Source organism: Haematobia irritans, chromosome 5 (genome assembly GCF_050003625.1).
Source record: "Haematobia irritans isolate KBUSLIRL chromosome 5, ASM5000362v1, whole genome shotgun sequence".
NCBI classification, from domain to species: domain Eukaryota; kingdom Metazoa; phylum Arthropoda; class Insecta; order Diptera; family Muscidae; genus Haematobia; species Haematobia irritans.
Genome location: NC_134401.1, coordinates 102953357 through 102974144, shown reverse-complemented (window position 1 = coordinate 102974144; position 20788 = coordinate 102953357). Strand labels below are relative to the sequence as shown.

The following is a 20788-nucleotide window of genomic DNA, read 5'->3' as shown; positions in this document are numbered from 1 at the left end:
AACAAAACCAACAATAACAAAACAAAACAAATAGAAATAAATTTTTGACAAAAATTTTGACAACATATAGATATAAAATTTTGAGAAAATTTGCAATAGAAATAAAATTTTGAGAAAATTTTCTATAGAAATAAAATTTTGAGAAAAATTTCTATAGAAATAAAATTTTGTTTTGTTTTTTTATTGTTGGTTTGTTTTTTTTTTCTTTAATCATTGTTGTTGTTGTTTTTGATTTCAGCTTAAAACCATGCATTGACTAAACTACAAGTGTAGCTTAACCAACAGAGGAAAAGTATGCTTGTCAACTTTATTTGGGCAAAGCCCTATAGACTGCAAGATGGCTGGATGTACAAAAAAAGCCAACAATAACAAAACAAAACAAATGAAGATAGAGGAAGCACGCTTAAAAACAAACCCATCCAACTATATTCAAATCGATGATTTGAGTTTGGCAAAGGTAAAGAGATATGCTTGAAAATTTGTTTAGGCAGTAGCCGACTATCAAACCTTTTTTCGGAAGGTTCAAGTGTAGTTCACTTTGGGTTGAGTGAATTACCCGAATTTATTCTGATAATTTGTTGACAGTTTTGCTGCAAGTAGAGGATGCTGATGAGGAATGTGGTATTTCCGAAACGTGCGTCCATCCAACCATTTTGGAGTCTATAGGGCTTTGCCCAAATAAATTTGACAAGCATACTTTTTCTCTGATGGTTAAGCTACACTTGTAGTTTAGTCAATGCATGGTTTTAAGCTGAAATCAAAAACAACAACAATGATTAAAGAAATAAAATTTTGTAAAAATAAATAATAATATCATAAATAATAAAATTTGTGAAAATTTTCTATAGAAATAAAATTTTGAGAAAATTTTCTATACAAATAAAATTTTGAGAAATTTTTCTAAAGAAATAAAATATTGACAAAAATTTGTACATCTTGCAAATAGAAATACAGATTTGACCAATTTTTCCATACAAATTAAATATTGACAAAATTTTCCATAAAAATAAAACATTGATAAAATGTTCTTAACAAATAAAATTTTGACAAAATTTTCTATAGAAACAAAATTTTAAAAAATTTTTTATAGAAATAAAATTTTGACAAAAATTTCTATAGAATTTGGACAAAATTTTCTATAGAAATAAAATTTTGAGGAAAATAAAATGTTGAGAAAATTTTCTATAGAAATAAAATTTTGAAAAATTGTCTACAGAAGTAAAATGTTGAGGAAATTGTCTACAGAAGTTAAATGTTGAGGAAATTTTCTATGGAAATAAAATTTGTGAATATAAATAATAAAATTTTGACAAAACTTTCTATAGAAATAAAATTTTGACAAAATTTTCAAAAGAAATAAAATTCTGACAAAATTTTCTATAGAAATAAAATTTTGAGAAAATTTTCTATAGAAATACAATTTTGTTAAAATTTTGTATAGAAATAAAATTTTGACATAATGTTCTATTGAAATAAAATTTTGTGAAATTTTCTATAAAAATAAAATTTTGTGAAATTTTCTATAGAAGAAATAAAATTTTTAGAAAATTTTCTATAGAAATAAAAAGTTGATCAAATTTTCTTTAGAAATTATATTTTGAGAAAAATTTCTATAAAAATTTCTAAAAAAAAAGAAAAAAAATTGAGAAAAATTTCTATAGAAATAAAATTTTGAGAAAGTTTTCTATAGAAATAAAATTTTGACAAAATTTTCTTTAGAAATAAAATTTTTGAGAAAATTTTCTATAGAAATAAAATTTTGAGAACATTTTCTAAAGAAATAAAATTTTGACAAAATTTTCTATAGAAATCAAATTTTGACAAAATTTTCTATAGAAATAAAATTTTTGAGAAAATTTTTTATAGAAATAAAATTTTGAGAAAATTTTATATAGAAATAATATTTTGAGAAAAATTTCTATAGAAATAAAATTTTAAGAAAATTTTCGATAGAAATAAAATTTTGAGAAAATTTTCTATAGAAATAAAATTTTTGAGAAAATTTTCTATAGAAATAAAATTTTTGAGAAAATTTTCTATAGAAATAAAATGTTGAGAACATTTTCTATAGAAATAACATTTTGGCAAAATTTTCTATACAAATAAAATTTTGAGAAAATTTTCTATAGAAATAAAATTTTGAGAACATTTTCTATAGAAATAAAAGTTTGAAAAAATTTTCTATAAAAATAAAATTTTGAGAAAATTTTTTATAGAAATAAAATGTTGACAAAATTTTCTATAGAAATACAATTTTTACAAAATTTTCTATAGAAATACAATTTTGACAAAATTTTCTATAGAAATAAAATGTTGACAATATTATCTATAGAAATAAACATTTGTGAAAATAAATAACAAAATCGTAAATAATAAAATTTTGACAAAACTTTCTATAGAAATAAAATTTTGACAAAATATTCTATAGAAATAAAATTTTGACCAAATTTTTTATAGAAATAAAATTTTGATAAAATTTTCTTTAGAAATAAAATTTTGATAAAATTTTCTTTAGAAATAAAATTTTTGAGAAAATTTTCGATAGAAATAAAATTTTGTAAAAATTTTCTATAGAAATAAAATTTTGACAAAATTTTCTATAGAAATAAAATTTTGACAAAATGTTCTATAGAAATAAAATGTAGACAAAATGTTGTATAGAAATAAACATTTGTGAAAATTTTCTATAGAAATAAAAACTTTTGAAAATTTTCTATAGAAATAAAATTTTGAGAAAATAAAATTATAAAATTTAAAAATATAAAATTTTGAGAAAATTTTCTATAGAAATAAAATTTTGACAAATTTTTCTATAGAAATAAAATTTGTAAAAAACTTTTCTATAGAAATAAAATTTTGGTGGACTGTTTGCCCGAAAGTCTCAGTCGTAGAATTGTTTGCCACCTGACTTGAACCCAACCTCTGGCGAAAATGTAGTTTACTAGCCAATAAACCTATTTTTCTATGTACTTCTTTCAAGTGAAAATGTAAGACATCGATAACATCGTCGTAGGTATTCGGTTTTAAAGTGTTTACCATATTTTACGATAAAACCACACTGAAAAAAAACATACCCATTTCCAAAGGCTTTGTGTGATTTTCATATTAATTCCGAGCCAAAGAAGCGGATAATTAAAGTAAGCATACATTTAAGACACAATTATCTTTTACATTTAAGTTTTACGTACTTGATTCTAGGAAACAAATTTTAACTTATTCGTTTTTCAGCTTTTTTCTTCATTTGCTATCACAGTCCTTTAACAATGTGTTAAAGAAAACTTAAATTTCCAAGTTCATACTCGACTTCAAGTAGAAATTATTTAATAAATAAATAAATAAATAAATAAGATGCCAACAAATTTAAAGATGACTTCATTAATTTTAAAGGACAACAAAATTTTCTTTAAGGTAAAGATACCAATTTTGAAGTGGGATCGCCTAAATATAAGGACAAAACGACTTTATTGAAAGGTTTATCGACTTTTGGAAAAAAGAACAAAAACTTTATATCAAAGAAATGAGTCTTCTATCTTAGCAAAATTCTCATTCGTATTTTAGGGACATGAAATCTTTGGCCTCACGACAAAATTTTTCCAATGCAAGTATGCGGAAATTTCGTTTCCACATAAACTCCGCTTTGAGTCCAAAATAAAATCCTGTGGTCGATAACAACGTTTCAACTCCAAAGAAATCAGTAGCAAATGGAAAAAATGTCGAAAGTACTTGTCATATTTTTTAATAGAGTAACATGACTTCTCCGAAATAATTATACCAGACTTATATTTCGTACTACATAACAATTAAACAAAAGATAATCTCTGAACAATGGCAGCTAAGAAAAACGGTAAAGCGGCTGAAAAAGGTACTCCAAAGAAATCTCCCAAAGGAACAACGGGAAATACTACGAAAGCTGGGAAGAAAAATGTCAAGAAAGATAAACCAAAAGTTAATGGAACACAAATTACTGTACAACCAATAACACCTGCAAGCATAAATCCGGAATCTTCGCAGGATGAAGAGGATAGTAGGAAACGTTCAAGCGATGATTCTGTGGCAGGGAGAGAATTCCTCCCCAAAGAACTTCCACCAGTTAAAAAACTACACCTAACAGAAGAAAATCCTTTGGAAAAAGCAATTGAGGAACTTGTAATGGAAGGTGAGGAGAGTACAGAATCGGAAATTGTGGCTGTGGAAAGTTCCACAGAATCCATCATTAGTGATGTTGAACAAATTTTAATTATGCCGGAGATATCGGATACAGAATCCATGCAAGATGAAGATCCAGAATATCTTAAACAAGGAGACCTAGAAGATGTTCCGGATTTTTTTGACAACTTTGGAAATGTTCCAGATGTCGAACAAGTTTCTCTGGATTTATCAACAGATATGGGAAAAGAAAAAATGCCCAAAACTGAAGTGAAAGGTCGAAGAGATTTGGGTACATTCGTTAACCCCTTGACTGGGGAAATATCAAGCTCCTCCGAAGTGTCTATAGAAGAACCAATTGAAGTACCAGATGTGAAGCCAAAAACTAAACCTACACTTCCTGGTCTGGATGAGGATGATATGGAAGAAGTAGTTGATAGTGGTCGCGGATCGATTCATATTCCAATTCTATCGGAACAGGAAATGGAAGTTGATACAACTGTTCCTAAATTGGCTGCCGAAGAAGATGCTTTCAATCAATTTCTGGAATTGGAAGCCCAAGGACCCATACAGACAATCGAAGAAATCGATATGGAGGCATTGGCCAGGGAGCAGGCAGCCCGCCTGCTAAATCAACAAACCTATGAGTTTATATGTGACCTTATCAACTTAGCCGTGGACAGGGCTGAGTATGTCGACCCTAAAGTTATACTAAGGCAAAATCTTGATAAGCGTAAACTCATAAAGGAATTGATTGAAAAGCTTGGACTCATGGAAATTGAACAAAGAGGACAGCAATTTTTAAATCGTAAATGTGTGGAGTATTTCCGCCGTAAGCGATCTTTTCGTCCCATTATAGATGAAAATCCAAAATCTCTAAGGCAAGAGATGAGAAAATATCATGCTGCTGTCAGTGATTTGGATAAATGGTTAATCCGAGAACAAGAGACCAAAACTATAACTCAACATAACTTACAGATCTTAACTGAGGAGCTAAAGCAGGCTACTGCGCACTCTGAAGAAGAAATTTCAAAATTGGCAGATTTAATTAGAAATACCCTGAAGAGAGAAAATTTCGATAGACTTCATATTGTAGTAGAAAATTCTCTAAAAAAAATGAATAGAGTTCGTAAGGAAATATCCCAAGTTAGATTTCAGTTAATACAAGCGCAACATAAAATGGCCACTTTATTAGAGGTAAGTAACTCTGAGTAAACTTTAAAGATATCATATTTTTCTATATCCTTTGAAACTTTAGCAATTGCATGACCTTGAGGATTTGGGAAATGGCTTAAGCATGCGCAACTATGAGTCCATACAAACGGAAACTCAAGCTTTGGGCAAGAAAATTGAAGGTTAGATATATTTGTTTATTATTTGTATTAACCGAGACACAATGATCAATTCGGATCGTTCTGTACCCAAATGCTGTTTGGTCGGCATGCAGTTAGAAATTTTCACAATTGATTGTTATCGATTTTTTCGATTTTGCTACCTCAAGAAACACATTACAAAACTGCCTTATCGGCATGAATTTTCACTAAATCTCTGTATGCACCTCTAACGAAATTTGGCACAAGTATGTGTTTTGGCTCAGAATAGAACCCTATTGATTTTGGAAGAAATCGGTTCAGATTTAGATATAGCTCCCATATATATATATTTCGCCCGATATGGACTTATATGGCCCCAGAAGCCAGAGTTTTACCCCGATTTGGTTGAAATTTTGCACAGGGAGTAGAATTAGCATTGTAGCTATGCGTGCCAAATTTGGTTGAAATCGGTTAAGATTTAGATATAGCTCCCATATATATCGTTCGCCCGATTTACACTCATATGACCACAGTGGCCAATCTTTTACTCCGTTTTAATTGAAATTTTGCACAGGGAGTAGAATTAGCATTGTAGCTATTCGTGCCAAATTTGGTTGAAATCGGTTCAGATTTAGATATAGCTCCCATATATAGCTTTCGCCCGATTTACACTCATATGACCACAGAGTCCAATTTTTAACTCCGATTTAGTTGAAATTTTGCACAGGCAGTAGAATTAGCATTGTAGCTATGCGTACCAAATTTGGTTGAAATCGGTTAAGATTTAGATATAGCTCCCATATATATGTTTTTCTGATTTCGACCAAAATGGTCAAAATACCAACATTTTCCTTGTAAAATCGCCACTGCTTTGTCGAAAAGTTGTAAAAATGACTAATTTTCCTAAACTTATATCGAGCGATAAATCATAAATAAACTTTTGCGAAGTTTCCTTAAAATTGCTTCAGATTTAAATGTTTCCCGCCTTGCATACACAAGGTCGTGGGTTCGATTCCTGCTTCGACCGAACACCAAAAAGTTTTTCAGCGGTGGATTATCCCAACTCAGAAATGCTGGTGACATTTCTGAGGGTTTCAGAACTTCTCTAAGTGGTTTCACTGCAATGTGGAACGTCGTTCGGACTCGGCTATAAAAAGGAGGTCCCTTGTCATTGAGCTTAACATGGAATCGGGCAGCACTCAGTGATAAGAGAGAAGTTCACCAATGTGGTATCACTATGGACTGAATAATCTAAGTGAGCCTGATACATCGGGCTGCCACCTAACCTAACCTAACCTACTAACATTGTGTTCAATCCTAGTGCATTAGCCGACTTAAATTTTAGAGTCTATAGATTTTGTAGAAGTCTATCAAATTCTGTCCAGATCGAGTGATATTTAAATGTATGTATTTGGGACAAACCTTTATATATAGCACCCAACACATTTGACGGATGTGATATGGTATCGAAAATTTAGATCTACAAAGTGGTGCAGGTTATAATATAGTCGGCCCCGCCCGAGTTTAGTGTACATGGATTGCGTACACTGAAAAAAAAGCATACCCGGTTCCAAAGATTTTGTCTTTACTGTAAAAATTTTGGTATTGATTCCGAGCCAAAGAAGCGGAGAATACTACACTGAAAAAACAGTGAACCCACCAGGAAAGAAAATTTTAGTTAGTTTTAGAAAAAATATATTAATTTTAGAAAATTTTAACTAAACTGTAATAGACACGTGGATGTCACGCCGATTTCACAAAACTAAGTAAATTATTTTCGATAAATTCAAGAAAATTTATTAGACATAATTCATTTTTTTCACTTGTTAAAGAAAATTTCGAAGTTTGAAGGAAAAAATTGGAGTTAAAAATTGCAAAAATGTCTTTAGTACCATACGAAGTTCATGATGGGCTAATTACTGGTAAATTTTACAAATTTTAAGAAATTCAGAACTATTTTGTGGGAGACCCGAATTTAGTTAATCTTTATACTTCCTTTGCGTATAATTTTTTCCTCTATTTTAGTTTTATTAACTAACGTACGCAAAAAATTATTAACGTCAGGGAAACTTTATTAAAACGTAATAATTCCATGAACTAAAATAGAGTTAAATCATCTTTAGTGAAATATAGGGTTCACTTTTTTTTGAGTGTAGTAAGGATATTTTTATGACACAATTCTCCTTTAAATTTGGGGTTTGTGTACTTGCTTCTAGGAAGCAAATCTTAATTTTTAGTTTTTTTTTCAGCTTTTTTTCTTCATATGCTATCAGGAAGCGGATATTAAACGCATGCAACACATGCTGACGGCAGCGGAAATTCTCAGTGTTTGTATGGGTGTATGTTTCTGTTTTTATCGGGACATAAAATTAAACTCTTCTTTTCTCACTCGCAGTTTTGTTTTTTTTTTTTGTTCCCCTTTATAACCACCACACTATTGTAGATTTATTTTGCCGCTCTCCCCTTGTCAACGATGTAGATGTTTTGTAAATCGTCCGGTTTATTCACCTCTATGTTCTCACACCATTTGTGTTTTTTTTTTGTGGTGAACACATAAGCTTTGGTGAATTGAGTTGAAAGGTAGACCACAAGCAATGTATGCTCATGCTTGTGTGTGTGACGAAATACAAATCTTATTTTATTTTCCCACCACAAGAACTTATGGTTGATGTTCTATTTCTAGTATATAACGCACTACTACTTCGACAAAAGTACAGCACGTAAGTGATCTTACAGTTATGTATTGGACAAAAAGAATTTCTTCACTAACAACAAATTTATGTAAGCATTTTAAAAACAAACTTACATGTAAAGCTCCAATTGGATTTATTCAAATTATTTGGCGAGTATGTTTGTCATGGGTATAGTTTTTTAGCATTGTTATACAGTCCACAGAAGAAATAAAAAACACACACACACACAGCACTACAAAAATAGCAAATTTTCATAACACACAACACGACTAGACGGCACGAGCATAAAAACCGAACTGTTTGTTTAGTTTTTGGATGATAATAAAATAACCAGTTGAGCAAGGAGAGGAAGCGGATATTAAACGCATGCAACTCATATTGATGGTAACCAGTGTGACCCAGGGTTGATAAAATTGACACTTTTGTGTTTTTTTTGATACATTTTCACTGCCAAAAGCATCGTGGCACGACCGCGAGCCATTTGGTACATTTTCATCACAATACCCTATATATAGAGTTACTCTGCCCTAAATGTGAACGTTTCTCAGATATAAACTCAACTCTTAAAATCATAAATAGCGGACATTGAAGTTATAAAAATATTCCAAAATGAGGATATTTTAGTTTTTACACTGAAAAAAAATATTGTCGTGAGGTCAAAGATTTCATGTCTTTAAAATACGAATGCAAATTTTGCTTAGCATAGAAGACGCATTTCTCTAATATAAAGTTTTCTTCCTTGTCCAAAAGTCGATAAACTTTTGTCCTTATAATTAAGTGATTTCACCTAAAAATGGATATGATAACATGAAAGACAAAATGTTTGGGCTAAGGTCAACTTGACTTTAATAATTCAGAAAAATTCTTTAAATTTAATGAAATTGTCTTCAAATTTGTTGTCTTTTTGCATCTTGACTACAAAGCAAAAAATCGTTCAAATATAGAATATGTTTTTGAACACTTTATTTCAAACACGTTTTTTACTTGAAGCATAGCATAAATTCTATTGGAAGTCGAGTCCTAATTTGGAAAATAAAGTTGTCGTTAGCTCGTTTTAAAGGACTTTGATAGCATATCAAGAAAAAAAGGCTGAAAAAGCGAAAAATTAAAATTTGCTGCTTAGAAGCAAGTACACAAAACCCAAATTTAAAAGAGAATTGTGTCTTAAAAGTATCCTTACTTATATTCTCTGCTTCTTTGGCTCGGAATCAATACCAAAATTTTTATAGTAAAGACAAAATCTTTGGAACCGGGCATGCTTTTTTTTCAGTGTATTATGGGATCTCAACATTTTTGAAATTTGATTTTTTTTTTCGCCACACTTAGGAACAGAGTGTTATATATATTTGAAACACCCATAAAGAGACGAAATACACACATGGTGTCTTTAGCAATAATGCTTAGAGCCGGCCCTTCAGCCGGTTGCCACAGTTGGTAGAAATCTACAAAAAATGGTAAATGTTTTAACAGGTTGGCTGATAAGTCCCCGGTCTGACACATAGATGGCGTCTTTAATATTAAATGCATATTATTTTTATATAGTACCAACCTTCAAATGATTGGTGTCAAAATTTGACGTCTATAAGTCAATTAGTCTTTTGTGAAGCAACTTTTGTTATTGTGAAAAAAATGGAAAAAGAGGAATTTCGTGTTTTGATAAAATACTGTTTTCTGAAGGGAAAAAATATGGTGGAAGTAAAAACTTGGCTTGATAATGAGTTTCCGGACTCTGCCCCAGGGAAATCAACAATAATTGATTGGTATGCAAAATTCAAGCGTGGTGAAATGAGCACGGAGGACGGTGAACGCAGTGGACGCCCGAAAGAGGTGGTTACCGACGAAAACATCAAAAAAATCCACAAAATGATTTTGAATGACCGTAAAATGAAGTTGATCGAGATACCAGAGGCTTTAAAGATATCAAAGGAACGTTTTGGTCATATCATTCATCAATATTTGGATATGCGAAAACTCTGTGCAAAATGGCTGCCGCGCGAGCTCACATTTGACCAAAAACAACAACGTGTTGATGATTCTGAGCGGTGTTTGCAGCTGTTAACTCATAATACACCCGAGTTTTTCCGTCGATATGTGACAATGGATGAAACATGGCTCCATCACTACACTCCTGAGTCCAATCGACAGTCGGCTGAGTGGACAGTGACCGGTGAACCGTCTCCGAAGCGTTGAAAGACTCAAAAGTCCTTTGGCAAAGTAATGGCCTCTGTTTTTTGGGATGCGCATGGAATAATTTTTATCGATTTTCTCGAGAAGGGGAAAACCATCAACAGTGACTATCATATGGCGTTATTGGAGCGTTTGAAGGTCGAAATCGCGGCCGTTTTGCGGCCGTTTTGCCCCATATGAAGAAGAAAAATGTGTTGTTCCACCAACACAACGCACCGTGCCACGAGTCATTGAGAATGATGGCAAAAATTCATGAATTGGACTTCGAATTGCTTCCCCACCCACCGTATTCTCCAGATCTGGCCCTCGGCGACTTTTTCTTGTTTTCAGACCTCAAAAGGATGCTCGCAGGGAAAAAATTTGGCTGCAATGAAGAGGTGATCACCGAAACTGAGGCCTATTTTGAGGCAAAACCGAAGGAGTACTACCAAAATGGTATAAAAAAATTGGAAGGTTGTTATAATCGTTGTATCGCTCTTGAAGGGAACTATGTTGAATAATAAAAACAAATTTTGACAAAAAAAAATGTGTTTTTCTTTGTTAGACCGGGGACTTATCAGCCAACCTGTTATTGTTTTGTAGATTGGTAGAATTCTTGATTTTGGTAGATTTTGCAAAGAGGTACTTCTTCATAAATTTTCTATTGAAATAAACTTTTGACAAAATTTTCTATAGAAATAAAATTTTGACGAAATTTTCTACAGATAAAATTTTAACGAAATTTTCTATAGAGATAAAATTTTAACAAAAATTTTTATAGAAATAAACTGTTGACAAAATTTTCTATAAAAACAACATTTTTCATATAGAAATAAAATTTTCACAAAATAAATTGTTGACAAAATTTTCTATAGAAATAAAATTTTTAAAAAAATTTCTATAGAAATAAAATTTTGAGAAAATTTTCTATGCAAATAAAATTTTGACAAAATTTTCTGAAATTTTGACAAAATTTTCTAAAATTTTGTATAGAAATAAATTGTTGACAAAATTTTCTATAAGAATAAAATTTTTCCTATAGAAATAAAATTTGGCAAAATTTCCTATAGAATAAAAATTGGATAAATTTTGCTATGGAAATAATATTTTGACAAAATTCCTAAAATTTTCAAAAAATTTTCTATAGAAATAAATTGTTGACAAAATTTCCTGTAGAAACAAATTGTTGACAAAATTTTCTATAAAAATAAAATTTTCAAAAAATTTGCTAAAATTTTCTATAATTTTGTATAGAAATAAATTGTTGACAAAATTTTCTATAAGAATAACATTTTTCCTATAGAAATAAAATTTGGCAAAATTTCCTATAGAATAAAAATTGGATAAATTTTTCTATGGAAATAAAATTTTGACAAAATTTAATAAAATTTTCAAAAAATTTCTTTAGAAATAAATTGTTAACAAAATTTCCTGTAGAAATAAATTGTTGACAAAATTTTCAATAAAAATAAAATTTTCAAAAAATTTTCTATGGAAATAAAGTTTTGACAAAATTTTCTATAGAAATACAATTTTTACGAAATTTTCTATAGAAATAAAATTTTGCAAAATAAGTTTTTTTTTTTAATATAAAAAATTGTCCAAATCGGTCTTGATTTAAATATATGTATACTTTTACAATAGTCTTTAAATTTGATATTATGTAATTTTAGCACCTTTTGGTTTTGAAAAGTACATTTTAATAATTTTTTAGTACTGTTTCGTCCACATCATTTATCATCCCTGGTGTGACCACATCTATAAAAAATTTAAAGCTCAATCAGCAATAAAATAATGCCAAAAAATGTTAAACAAAATTTTATAATGCCAAAAAATAATGCTAAATTTAATTTTTTATATTTTATTAGTGAAATAATCACTTTGACGGTGGCAATGGAAAAGAGATATGTTTGTACGAATTTATTTCGGCATAAGCCTGCTATCATGTAAAACCTTTTTTTCGGAAAGTTCAAATGTGGTTTACTTTTGGGTTTAGTGAACTGCCTGAATTTATTCTGATAATTGGTTGATATTTTTGCTGCAAGTAGAGGATGCTGATGAGGAATGTGGTAATTCCGAAACGTGCGTCCATCCAACCATCTTGCAGTCTATAGGGCTTTGCCCAAATAAATTTGACAAACATTCTTTTCCTCTGTTGGTTAAACTACTAACGTTGCTAACGTTGAGTACTCTGTTCGATTTTTCGACAAAAGCACTAAATTATAAGTGCAAAACTAAGCAGGGTTTCGGCGCGGAAATCGAACATAGCATCAAACTTAACGCCTGTGCATTTCACTAGAGTCGCATACCAGGTTTTAAAGAGAAAAAAAATTCCAATCACCTCTGGCGAAGATTTCCGTTGGTATATTTTCTAACCGATATTCTATGATGCGGCACTATCAACACATATTAATAAATATGTCGCCAAGACCGTAGCCAGGATTTTAATTCGGGGGGGGGGGGGGGGGGGGTTCAACTTAAAAAAAAAATATTCATATAATCTCATGTGTAGAAAATTTTATTTATGTATAGGTATGTATACAATATCTTTATAATATTAAATTGAGCCGACGGGCTTTTTGGGCAGCAAATAAATCAATGACTTCTTTAGTCGGCACATTTATTCGGCGATGAACCGAAATTAATGTCAATCCATTGAGTCTACTCTCGCTAGTCGAATTTCTAAGATACGTATTTAATCTCTTCATTGTTGAAAATGAACGTTCGGATGAGCAGTGATGGAAAATGCAGTACTATAGTACTTTTTTCAATACTTTTTCACCCCGGTCAGTACCGTAGTACCCCCGCGAAGGATTTAGTACCTTTTGTGTAGACATTTTTGAGTCGATATTTATGGTACAATGGCTTTGACAAAATATTTTAATATTTTGAGAAAGTTTTTATCAACCTTATTTGCTAATAGTCTTTTACAAATATGGCAAAACAGACATGTTCATGTGGGAAGAAAATCTCGATTTTGTAAAAGACATAGTCAAAAACAGGATTTTATTGAACTTCATGAATGTTTTAGTCGAAAAAAGAATGCGATTCTATATTATCGATTTTTTATTTCGGTAGAAAATGTTGTCAAAATTTTATTTCTATATAGAATTTTTGCAAAATTTTATTTTTATAGAAAATTTTGTCAAAATTTTATTTCAATTGAAAATTTTGTAAAAATTTTATTTCTATAGAAAAAATTTTGCAAAATTTTATTTCTATAGAAAATTTTTGCAAAATTTTATTTATATAGAAAATTTTGTCAAAATTTTATTTTCTTTAAAATTCAGTCTCTTGACAATAATCTTCCAGTGAAATTTTTGTTGAAATTTAGTAAAAAGTACCTTTCCGCTCAAAAAATACCTTTTTTGTACTTTCTTAAAAATTGTATTTTCCATCCCTGAGTAACTGGCAAAGTGACCAAGATTTTTAAAAGAATATGCACGTTTGGAAATATCTCTTTATTGCACTCTCATCGCTGAATTAGGCAGGTTCTTTTCGCAGTTTTGTGCCATTTCACACACAAAAAAAAAATTCTGATTCAATCACGAAATTAATTGATCCAATTAATTTTTTAATTGAAATGTCTTCAATCACAGAAATGATAGTATCAATTAAAAAATTAATTGACAGTCAATTAAAAAATTAATTGATCCAATTAAATATTTAATTGATACTATTAATTTGTGTGATCGATTTTTATTTCAATTAAAAAATTTGTTGAATCAATTAAATTTTTAATTGAATATTTTTTAAAACTCAATTAAGATTTTAATTGGAAACATTTTCGTGAAATTTTTTTGTTGTTGCTATGGCCAAACAAAGCGAGTCATATTCACAAAAAGAACAACAAACACACAAAAAGCAGAAAGATATTTTCCAAAAATTAAATTTGTGGTGCAAAACAATTTGTTTTTTTTTCGACCGTCGTTTGACGGGCTTTTCAACTAGTATTCTATGATTTGTGCAAGTTTTATAGGTAAGCGTTTTTCAAAATAAAACCTCCAGCTTTTCTTCAACATCTTCGATAAGATTTTTCTAATCAGCTAAAAATATATATTTATTTATATAAAAATATTCATTCATTTCGGGGGGGGTTTGATCCCCCTCATCCCCCCCCCCCTGAATACGGCCTTGTATGTCGCCAATCTTTGTTATTGCTAAGCAAAATAAATTTTCGATTCATTTCATTTTGATAAATCAATTATTAACTTGATTTGATATTTTCGATCCAATATGGAATATAGGTTTAAATTCAATTAGTTAAATTAGCCATATAGCCGATAAGACAGTTTCCATGTATTTCTTAAGGTAGAAAATGTAAACAACCGATAATCGTCCCAAAAAATATTTCGCCAACAAAAGTACCTCTTTGTATCTTGCTGTAGAAGAAATTTCACTGGAACTTCATATTGGCTTAAACGTGTTACATATGGAGACATATGTATTGAGAGGTTGAATTCTTCCCTTTACCTCCCTGTACCTCTTCTTTTACTTGCAGAACGTAACACGGAATTCAATAAACTGCGTTATCGTTGCCATGGCGATGTACATCGCATAGCTCATGTAAAGGAAAAACAGAAAATGCTTCAAGACACAATCAGCGTTCAACGACAACAGCTTCAAGAAAGTCTTAAGGAAAAGCAACGACTTCGTGAAGTTATATTCAAGTACAAAATTGAACGAGCGAAAATACGCAAGCAAATGCAAGATCTAAGTTTCCAAGCTGGCCTGTTAGATAAACCGAACCTTATGAAAGATTACGATGTAACTGTAGAATATTTGGAAGAGTTACGTCAAAATGTGAAACAATCCAAATTGCTTATCAATCAATTAAATGAGAAAATTTCTGTTTTTGAGAAGAATTGTGCAATATCAAAGAAGCCAGTTTCAAAATTTTAAGACCTAAAGCTACGAGCGAGAAGCAATTTTGAGTCGGTGGTTTCCTTCAATAATTTTTAAACCTCTCAATGTAGATGACATAACAATGACATTTTCACTATATGATGACTTTTCGAAATCATTTGACTTTAAAAATAAACATATGTATGTTCTCCAGGAATCATTTTTCTATCCCTTATATCAACATGCAGAACCATTATCAATACCGAAATTTCTCTAATATTTGCGTTTAAAGGCTGATAACGCAGTTTTCTTATAGGAACGCTATGTAACAATTGATAAACTGCACACGCAACGTTCGTTCATCCCGGTATGAAGATCTTGTGAAAATTCCTGTTGATAAGACAGTTTTCTATGTGTCTCTTAAGCTCGGTATGCTCGGCTCTAGTGGAAATGTCCGCAACCCGTAAGAACTGCGTTCCTATATTTGCTAAAGAAAATTCCAAACGACATTATTATCGATTGTTGATATTTTGGAAATTATCAGCATACAAACCAAATTTACCCTGGATGCACATAGCGTGCTTTATGTGGGAAAACATAAAACGTCGATAACATTTAACTCAAGCGAAATAAATAGGCAGTTCTGTTGTAAGGATGATATCGATTTTCGGTAGCAAAAACATCAATTTATTTCTGGGTAGTGGAAACTTCGTTAGAGGTGCATACACGGTTGCCACTCGAACCAAAAATAATTACCAAAATTTACAGAAAATTTTACCAAAAAACTACCAAACAAAAAAAAAATATTTTGGAAAATTTTATTTCTATAGAAAATTTTGTCAAAATTTTATTTTTATAGAAAATTTTGTTAAAATTTTATTTCTATAGAAAATTTTGTCAAAATTTTATTTCTATAGAAAATGTTGTCAAAATTTTATTTCTATAGAAAATTTTGTCAAAATTTTATTTCTATAGATTTTTTTTACGATTTAATTTCCATAGGAAATTTTTTGAAGATTTCATTTCTATAGAAAATTTTTGTCAAAAGTTTTTTTCTATAGAAAATTTTGTCAAAATTTTATTTCTACAGACAATTTTGTCAAAAGTTTATTTCTATAGACTTTTTTTAAGATTTCATTTCCATAGGAAATTTTTTTCAAAGATAGGAAATTATGTCAAAGTTTTATTTCTATAGAAAATTTTGTAATAATTTTATGTCTATAAAAAATTTTGTCATAATTTTATTTCTGTAAAAAATGTCACCAATTTTTTATTTCTGTAAAAAATGTCACCAATTTTTTATTTCTATAAAAAATTTTGTCAAATTTTTATTTCTATTAGAAATTTTGTCAAAATTTTATTTCTATAGAAAATTTTGTCAAAATTTTGTTTGTATAGGAAATTTTGTCACAATTTTATTTGTATAGAAAATTTTGTCAAAATTTTATTTCTGTAGATAATTTTGTCAAAATTTTTTTTCTATAGAAAATCTCTTCAAATTTTTATTTCCAAAAGGAAATATTCTCAAAATTTTATTTCTATAGATAATTTTGTAAAAATTTTATTTCTATAGGAAATTTTGTCAAAATTTTTTTCGATAGAAAATTTTGTCAAAATTTTTTCTATAGAAATTTTTTAAAAATTTCATTTCTATAGAAAATTTTGTCAAAATTTTATTTCTATAGAAAATTTTATCAAAATTTTATTTCCATAGAAAATTTTGACAAAATTTTATTTCTATAGCAAATTTTGTCAAAATTTTTTCTATAGAAAATTTTGTCAAAATTTTTTTCTATCGAAAATTTTGTCAAACTTTTATTTCCATCGAAAATTTTCTCAAAATTTTATTTCTATAGGAAATTTCTTAAAGAATTCATTTCTATAGAAAATTTTGTCAAAATTTTATTTATATAGAAAATTTTGTTAACATTTTATTTCTATAGAAAATTTTATCAAAATTTTATTTCCATAGAAAATTTTGTCAAAATTTTATTTCTATAGATAATTTGGTCAAAATTTTATTTCTATAGAAAATTTTTTCAAAATTTCATTTCTATAGAAAATTTTGTCAATATTTTATTTCTATAAAAAATTTTGTCAAAATTTTATTTGTATAGAAAATTTTGTCAAAATTTTCTTTCTATAGAAAATTTTTCTCAAATTTTATTTCTATAGAAAATTTTGTCAAAATTTTCTTTCTATAGAAAATTTTGTCAAAAATTTATTTCCATAGACAATTTTGTCAAAATATTATTTCTATAGAAAATTTTGTCAGTATTTTTTTTTATAAAAAATGTTGTCGAAATTTTATTTCCATAGAGAATTTTGTCAAAATTTTATTTCTAAAGATCATTTTGTCAATTATTTTTGTTCTATAGAAAATTTTGTCAAACTTTTAATTCCATAGAAAATGTTGTCAAAATTTTATTTCTAATGATAATTTTGTCAAAATTTTCTTCCTATAGGAAATTTTGTCAAAATTTTTTTCTATAGCAAATTTTGTCTAAATGTTTTTTCTATAGAAAATTTTGTCAAAACTTTTTCCATAGAAAATTTTGTCAAACTTTTATTTCCATAGAAAATTTTCTCAAAATTTTATTTCTATAGGAAATTTTTTAAAGATTTCATTTCTACAAGAAATTTTGTCAAAATTTTATTTATATAGAAAATTTTGTTAACATTTTATTTCTATAGAAAATTTTATCAAAATTTTATTTCCATAGAAAATTTTGTCTAAATTTTCTTTCTATAGACAATTTTGTCAAAATATTATTTCTATCGAAAATTTTGTCAATATTTTTTTTTTTTTTAAATTTTGTCAAAATTTTATTTCCATAGAGAATTTTGTCAAAATTTTATTTCTATAGATCATTTTGTCAATTTTTTTTTTTCTATAGAAAATTTTGTCAAACTTTTATTTTCATAGAAAAGTTTCTCAAAATTTTTTTCTATAGAAGATTTTGTCAAAATTTTATTTCTACAGAAAATTTTCTCAAAATTTTATTTCTATAGAATATTTTGTCAAAATTTTATTTATATAGAAAATTTTGTTAACATTTTATTTCTATAGAAGATTTTATCAAAATTTTATTTCCATAGAAAATTTTGTCAAAATTTTATTTCTATAGATAATTTGGTCAAAATTTCAAGATTTCATTTCTATAGCAAATTTTGTCAAAATTTTATTTCCATAGAAAATTTTGTCAAAAATTTATTTCTATAGGTAATTTTGTCAAAGTTTTATTTTTATAGAAAATTTTGTCAAAATTTTATTTCTATAAAAAATGTTGTCAAAACTTTTTTTCTATAGAAAATTTTGTCAAAATATTATTTGTATAGAAAATTTTGTCAAAATTTTATTTCTATAGAAAATTTTGTCAAAATTTTATTTCTATAGAAAATTTTGTCAAAATATTATTTCTATAGAAATTTTTGTCAAAATATTATTTCTGTAGAAAATTTTGTCAAAATTTTATTTCTATAGAAAATTTTGTCAAAATTTTATTTCTATAGAAAATTTTGTCAAAATTTTATTTCTATAGAAAATTTTGTCAAAATTTTATTTCTACAGAAAATTTTCTCAAAATTTTATTTCTATAGGAAATTTTTTAAAGAATTCATTTCTATAGAAAATTTTGTCAAAATTTTATTTATATAGAAAATTTTGTTAACATTTTATTTCTATAGAAAATTTTATCAGAATTTTATTTCCATAGAAAATTTTGTCAAAATTTTATTTCTTTAGATAATTTGGTCAAAATTTTATTTCTATAGGAAATTTTTTCAAAATTTCATTTCTATAGAAAATTTTGTCAATATTTTATTTCTATAAAAAAATTTGTCAAAATTTTATTTGTATAGAAAATTTTGTCAAAATTTTCTTTCTATAGAAAATTTTTCTCAAATTTTATTTCTATAGAAAATTTTGTCAAAAATTTATTTCCATAGACAATTTTGTCAAAATATTATTTCTATAGAAAATTTTGTCAGTATTTTTTTTTTATAAAAAATGTTGTCGAAATTTTATTTCTATAGATCATTTTGTCAATTTTTTTTCTATAGAAAATTTTGTCAAACTTTTATTTCCATAGAAAATGTTCTCAAAATTTTATTTCTAAAGATAATTTTGTCAAAATTTTCTTTCTATAGGAAATTTTGTTAACATTTTATTTCTATAGAAAATTTTATCAAAATTTTATTTCCATAGAAAATTTTGTCTAAATTTTCTTTCTATAGAAAATTTTGTGAAAAATTTATTTCCATAGACAATTTTGTCAAAATATTATTTCTATCGAAAATTTTGTCAATATTTGTTTTTTTTTTTTAATTTTGTCAAAATTTCATTTCTATAGAAAATTTTGTCAAAATTTTATTTCTATAGAAAATTTTGTCAAAATATTATTTCTATAGAAATTTTTGTCAAAATATTATTTCTGTAGAAAATTTTGTCAAAATTTTAGTTCTATAGAAAATTTTGTCAAAATTTTATTTCTATAGAAAATTTTGTCAAAATGTTATTTCTATAGAAAATTTTGTCAAAAAGTTATTTCTACAGAAAATTTTGTCAAAATTTTATTCCTATAGAAAATTTTGTCAAAATTTTATTTGTATAGAAAATTTTATTTCTATAGAAAATTTTGTCAAAATTTTATTTCTATAGAAAATTTTGTCAAAATTTTATTTCTACAGAAAATTTTGTCAAAATTTTATTTCTATAGATTTTGTTTTTTTAAACTTTTGTCAAAATTTTATTTCTATAGATAATTTTGTCAACATTTTTTTCTATAGAAAATTTAGTCAAAATTTTATTTGTATAGAAAATTTTATTTCTATAGAAAATTTAGTCAAAATTTTATCGCCATAGAAAATTTTCTCAAAATTTTATTTCTATAGATAATTTTGTCAGAATTTTATTTCTATAGGAAATTTTGTCAAAATTGTTTTCTATAGAAAATTTTGTCAAACTTTTATTTCCATAGAAAATTTTCTCAAAATTTTATTTCTATAGATAATTTTGTCAAAATTTTTTTTCCATAGAAAATGTTGTCAAAACTTTATTTCTCTAGAAAATTTGTCAAAATTTTATTTTTTTAGAAAATTTTGTCAAAGTTTTATTTCTCAAGAAAATTTTGTTAAATTTCATTTCTCTAGAAAATTTTGTCAAAATTAGTTGGAGAGGAATATTTAGCTTGAAGAATTCTATCAATCTGTAGAAGTCTACCAATTGTGGCAACAGTGGTTACCGAAAACGCCTTGGGACATTATTGTTATCGATTGTTTGGATTTTGATCCCATAACACTAGGTCACAAATAACAAAATTTTCTCTGTGATTTGTTTCTAGCATACTTTTTCCCATTGATTTTGACCTACTAAACACGAAAATGAGTTTTAAAAAATTTTCTGTCGATTGGTTTTCGAGATACAAATTTTTGAACTTTTTTTTTAATTTTTAGAGGTACACTTACAATTTTGAGCATATCTTTCGTCTTAAAAAACCATTTTTATTTGTTTTTTTCTGCCACATTTTTACTAAAAAAAAACACCGTTTTTAACTTTTTTAAGCCGCCAACATCCAAACTACTTACCCGATATGTAAATTTTCTGAGAATGAGTTGTAGACGGCT

General features: G+C 27.4%; 1 protein-coding gene across 1 annotated transcript; it reads left to right on the top strand.

Moving 5' to 3' along the window:
* The first annotated feature begins 3753 nt into the window (after positions 1-3753).
* LOC142241303 (uncharacterized) lies at positions 3754-15398 on the top strand. Its single transcript, XM_075313071.1, has 3 exons — positions 3754-5343; positions 5405-5501; positions 14820-15398. The coding sequence occupies exons 1-3, from the start codon at positions 3826-3828 to the stop codon at positions 15218-15220; spliced, it is 2016 nt and encodes a 671-aa protein (XP_075169186.1). The 5' UTR covers positions 3754-3825; the 3' UTR covers positions 15221-15398.
* Positions 15399-20788: the final 5390 nt, after the last annotated feature.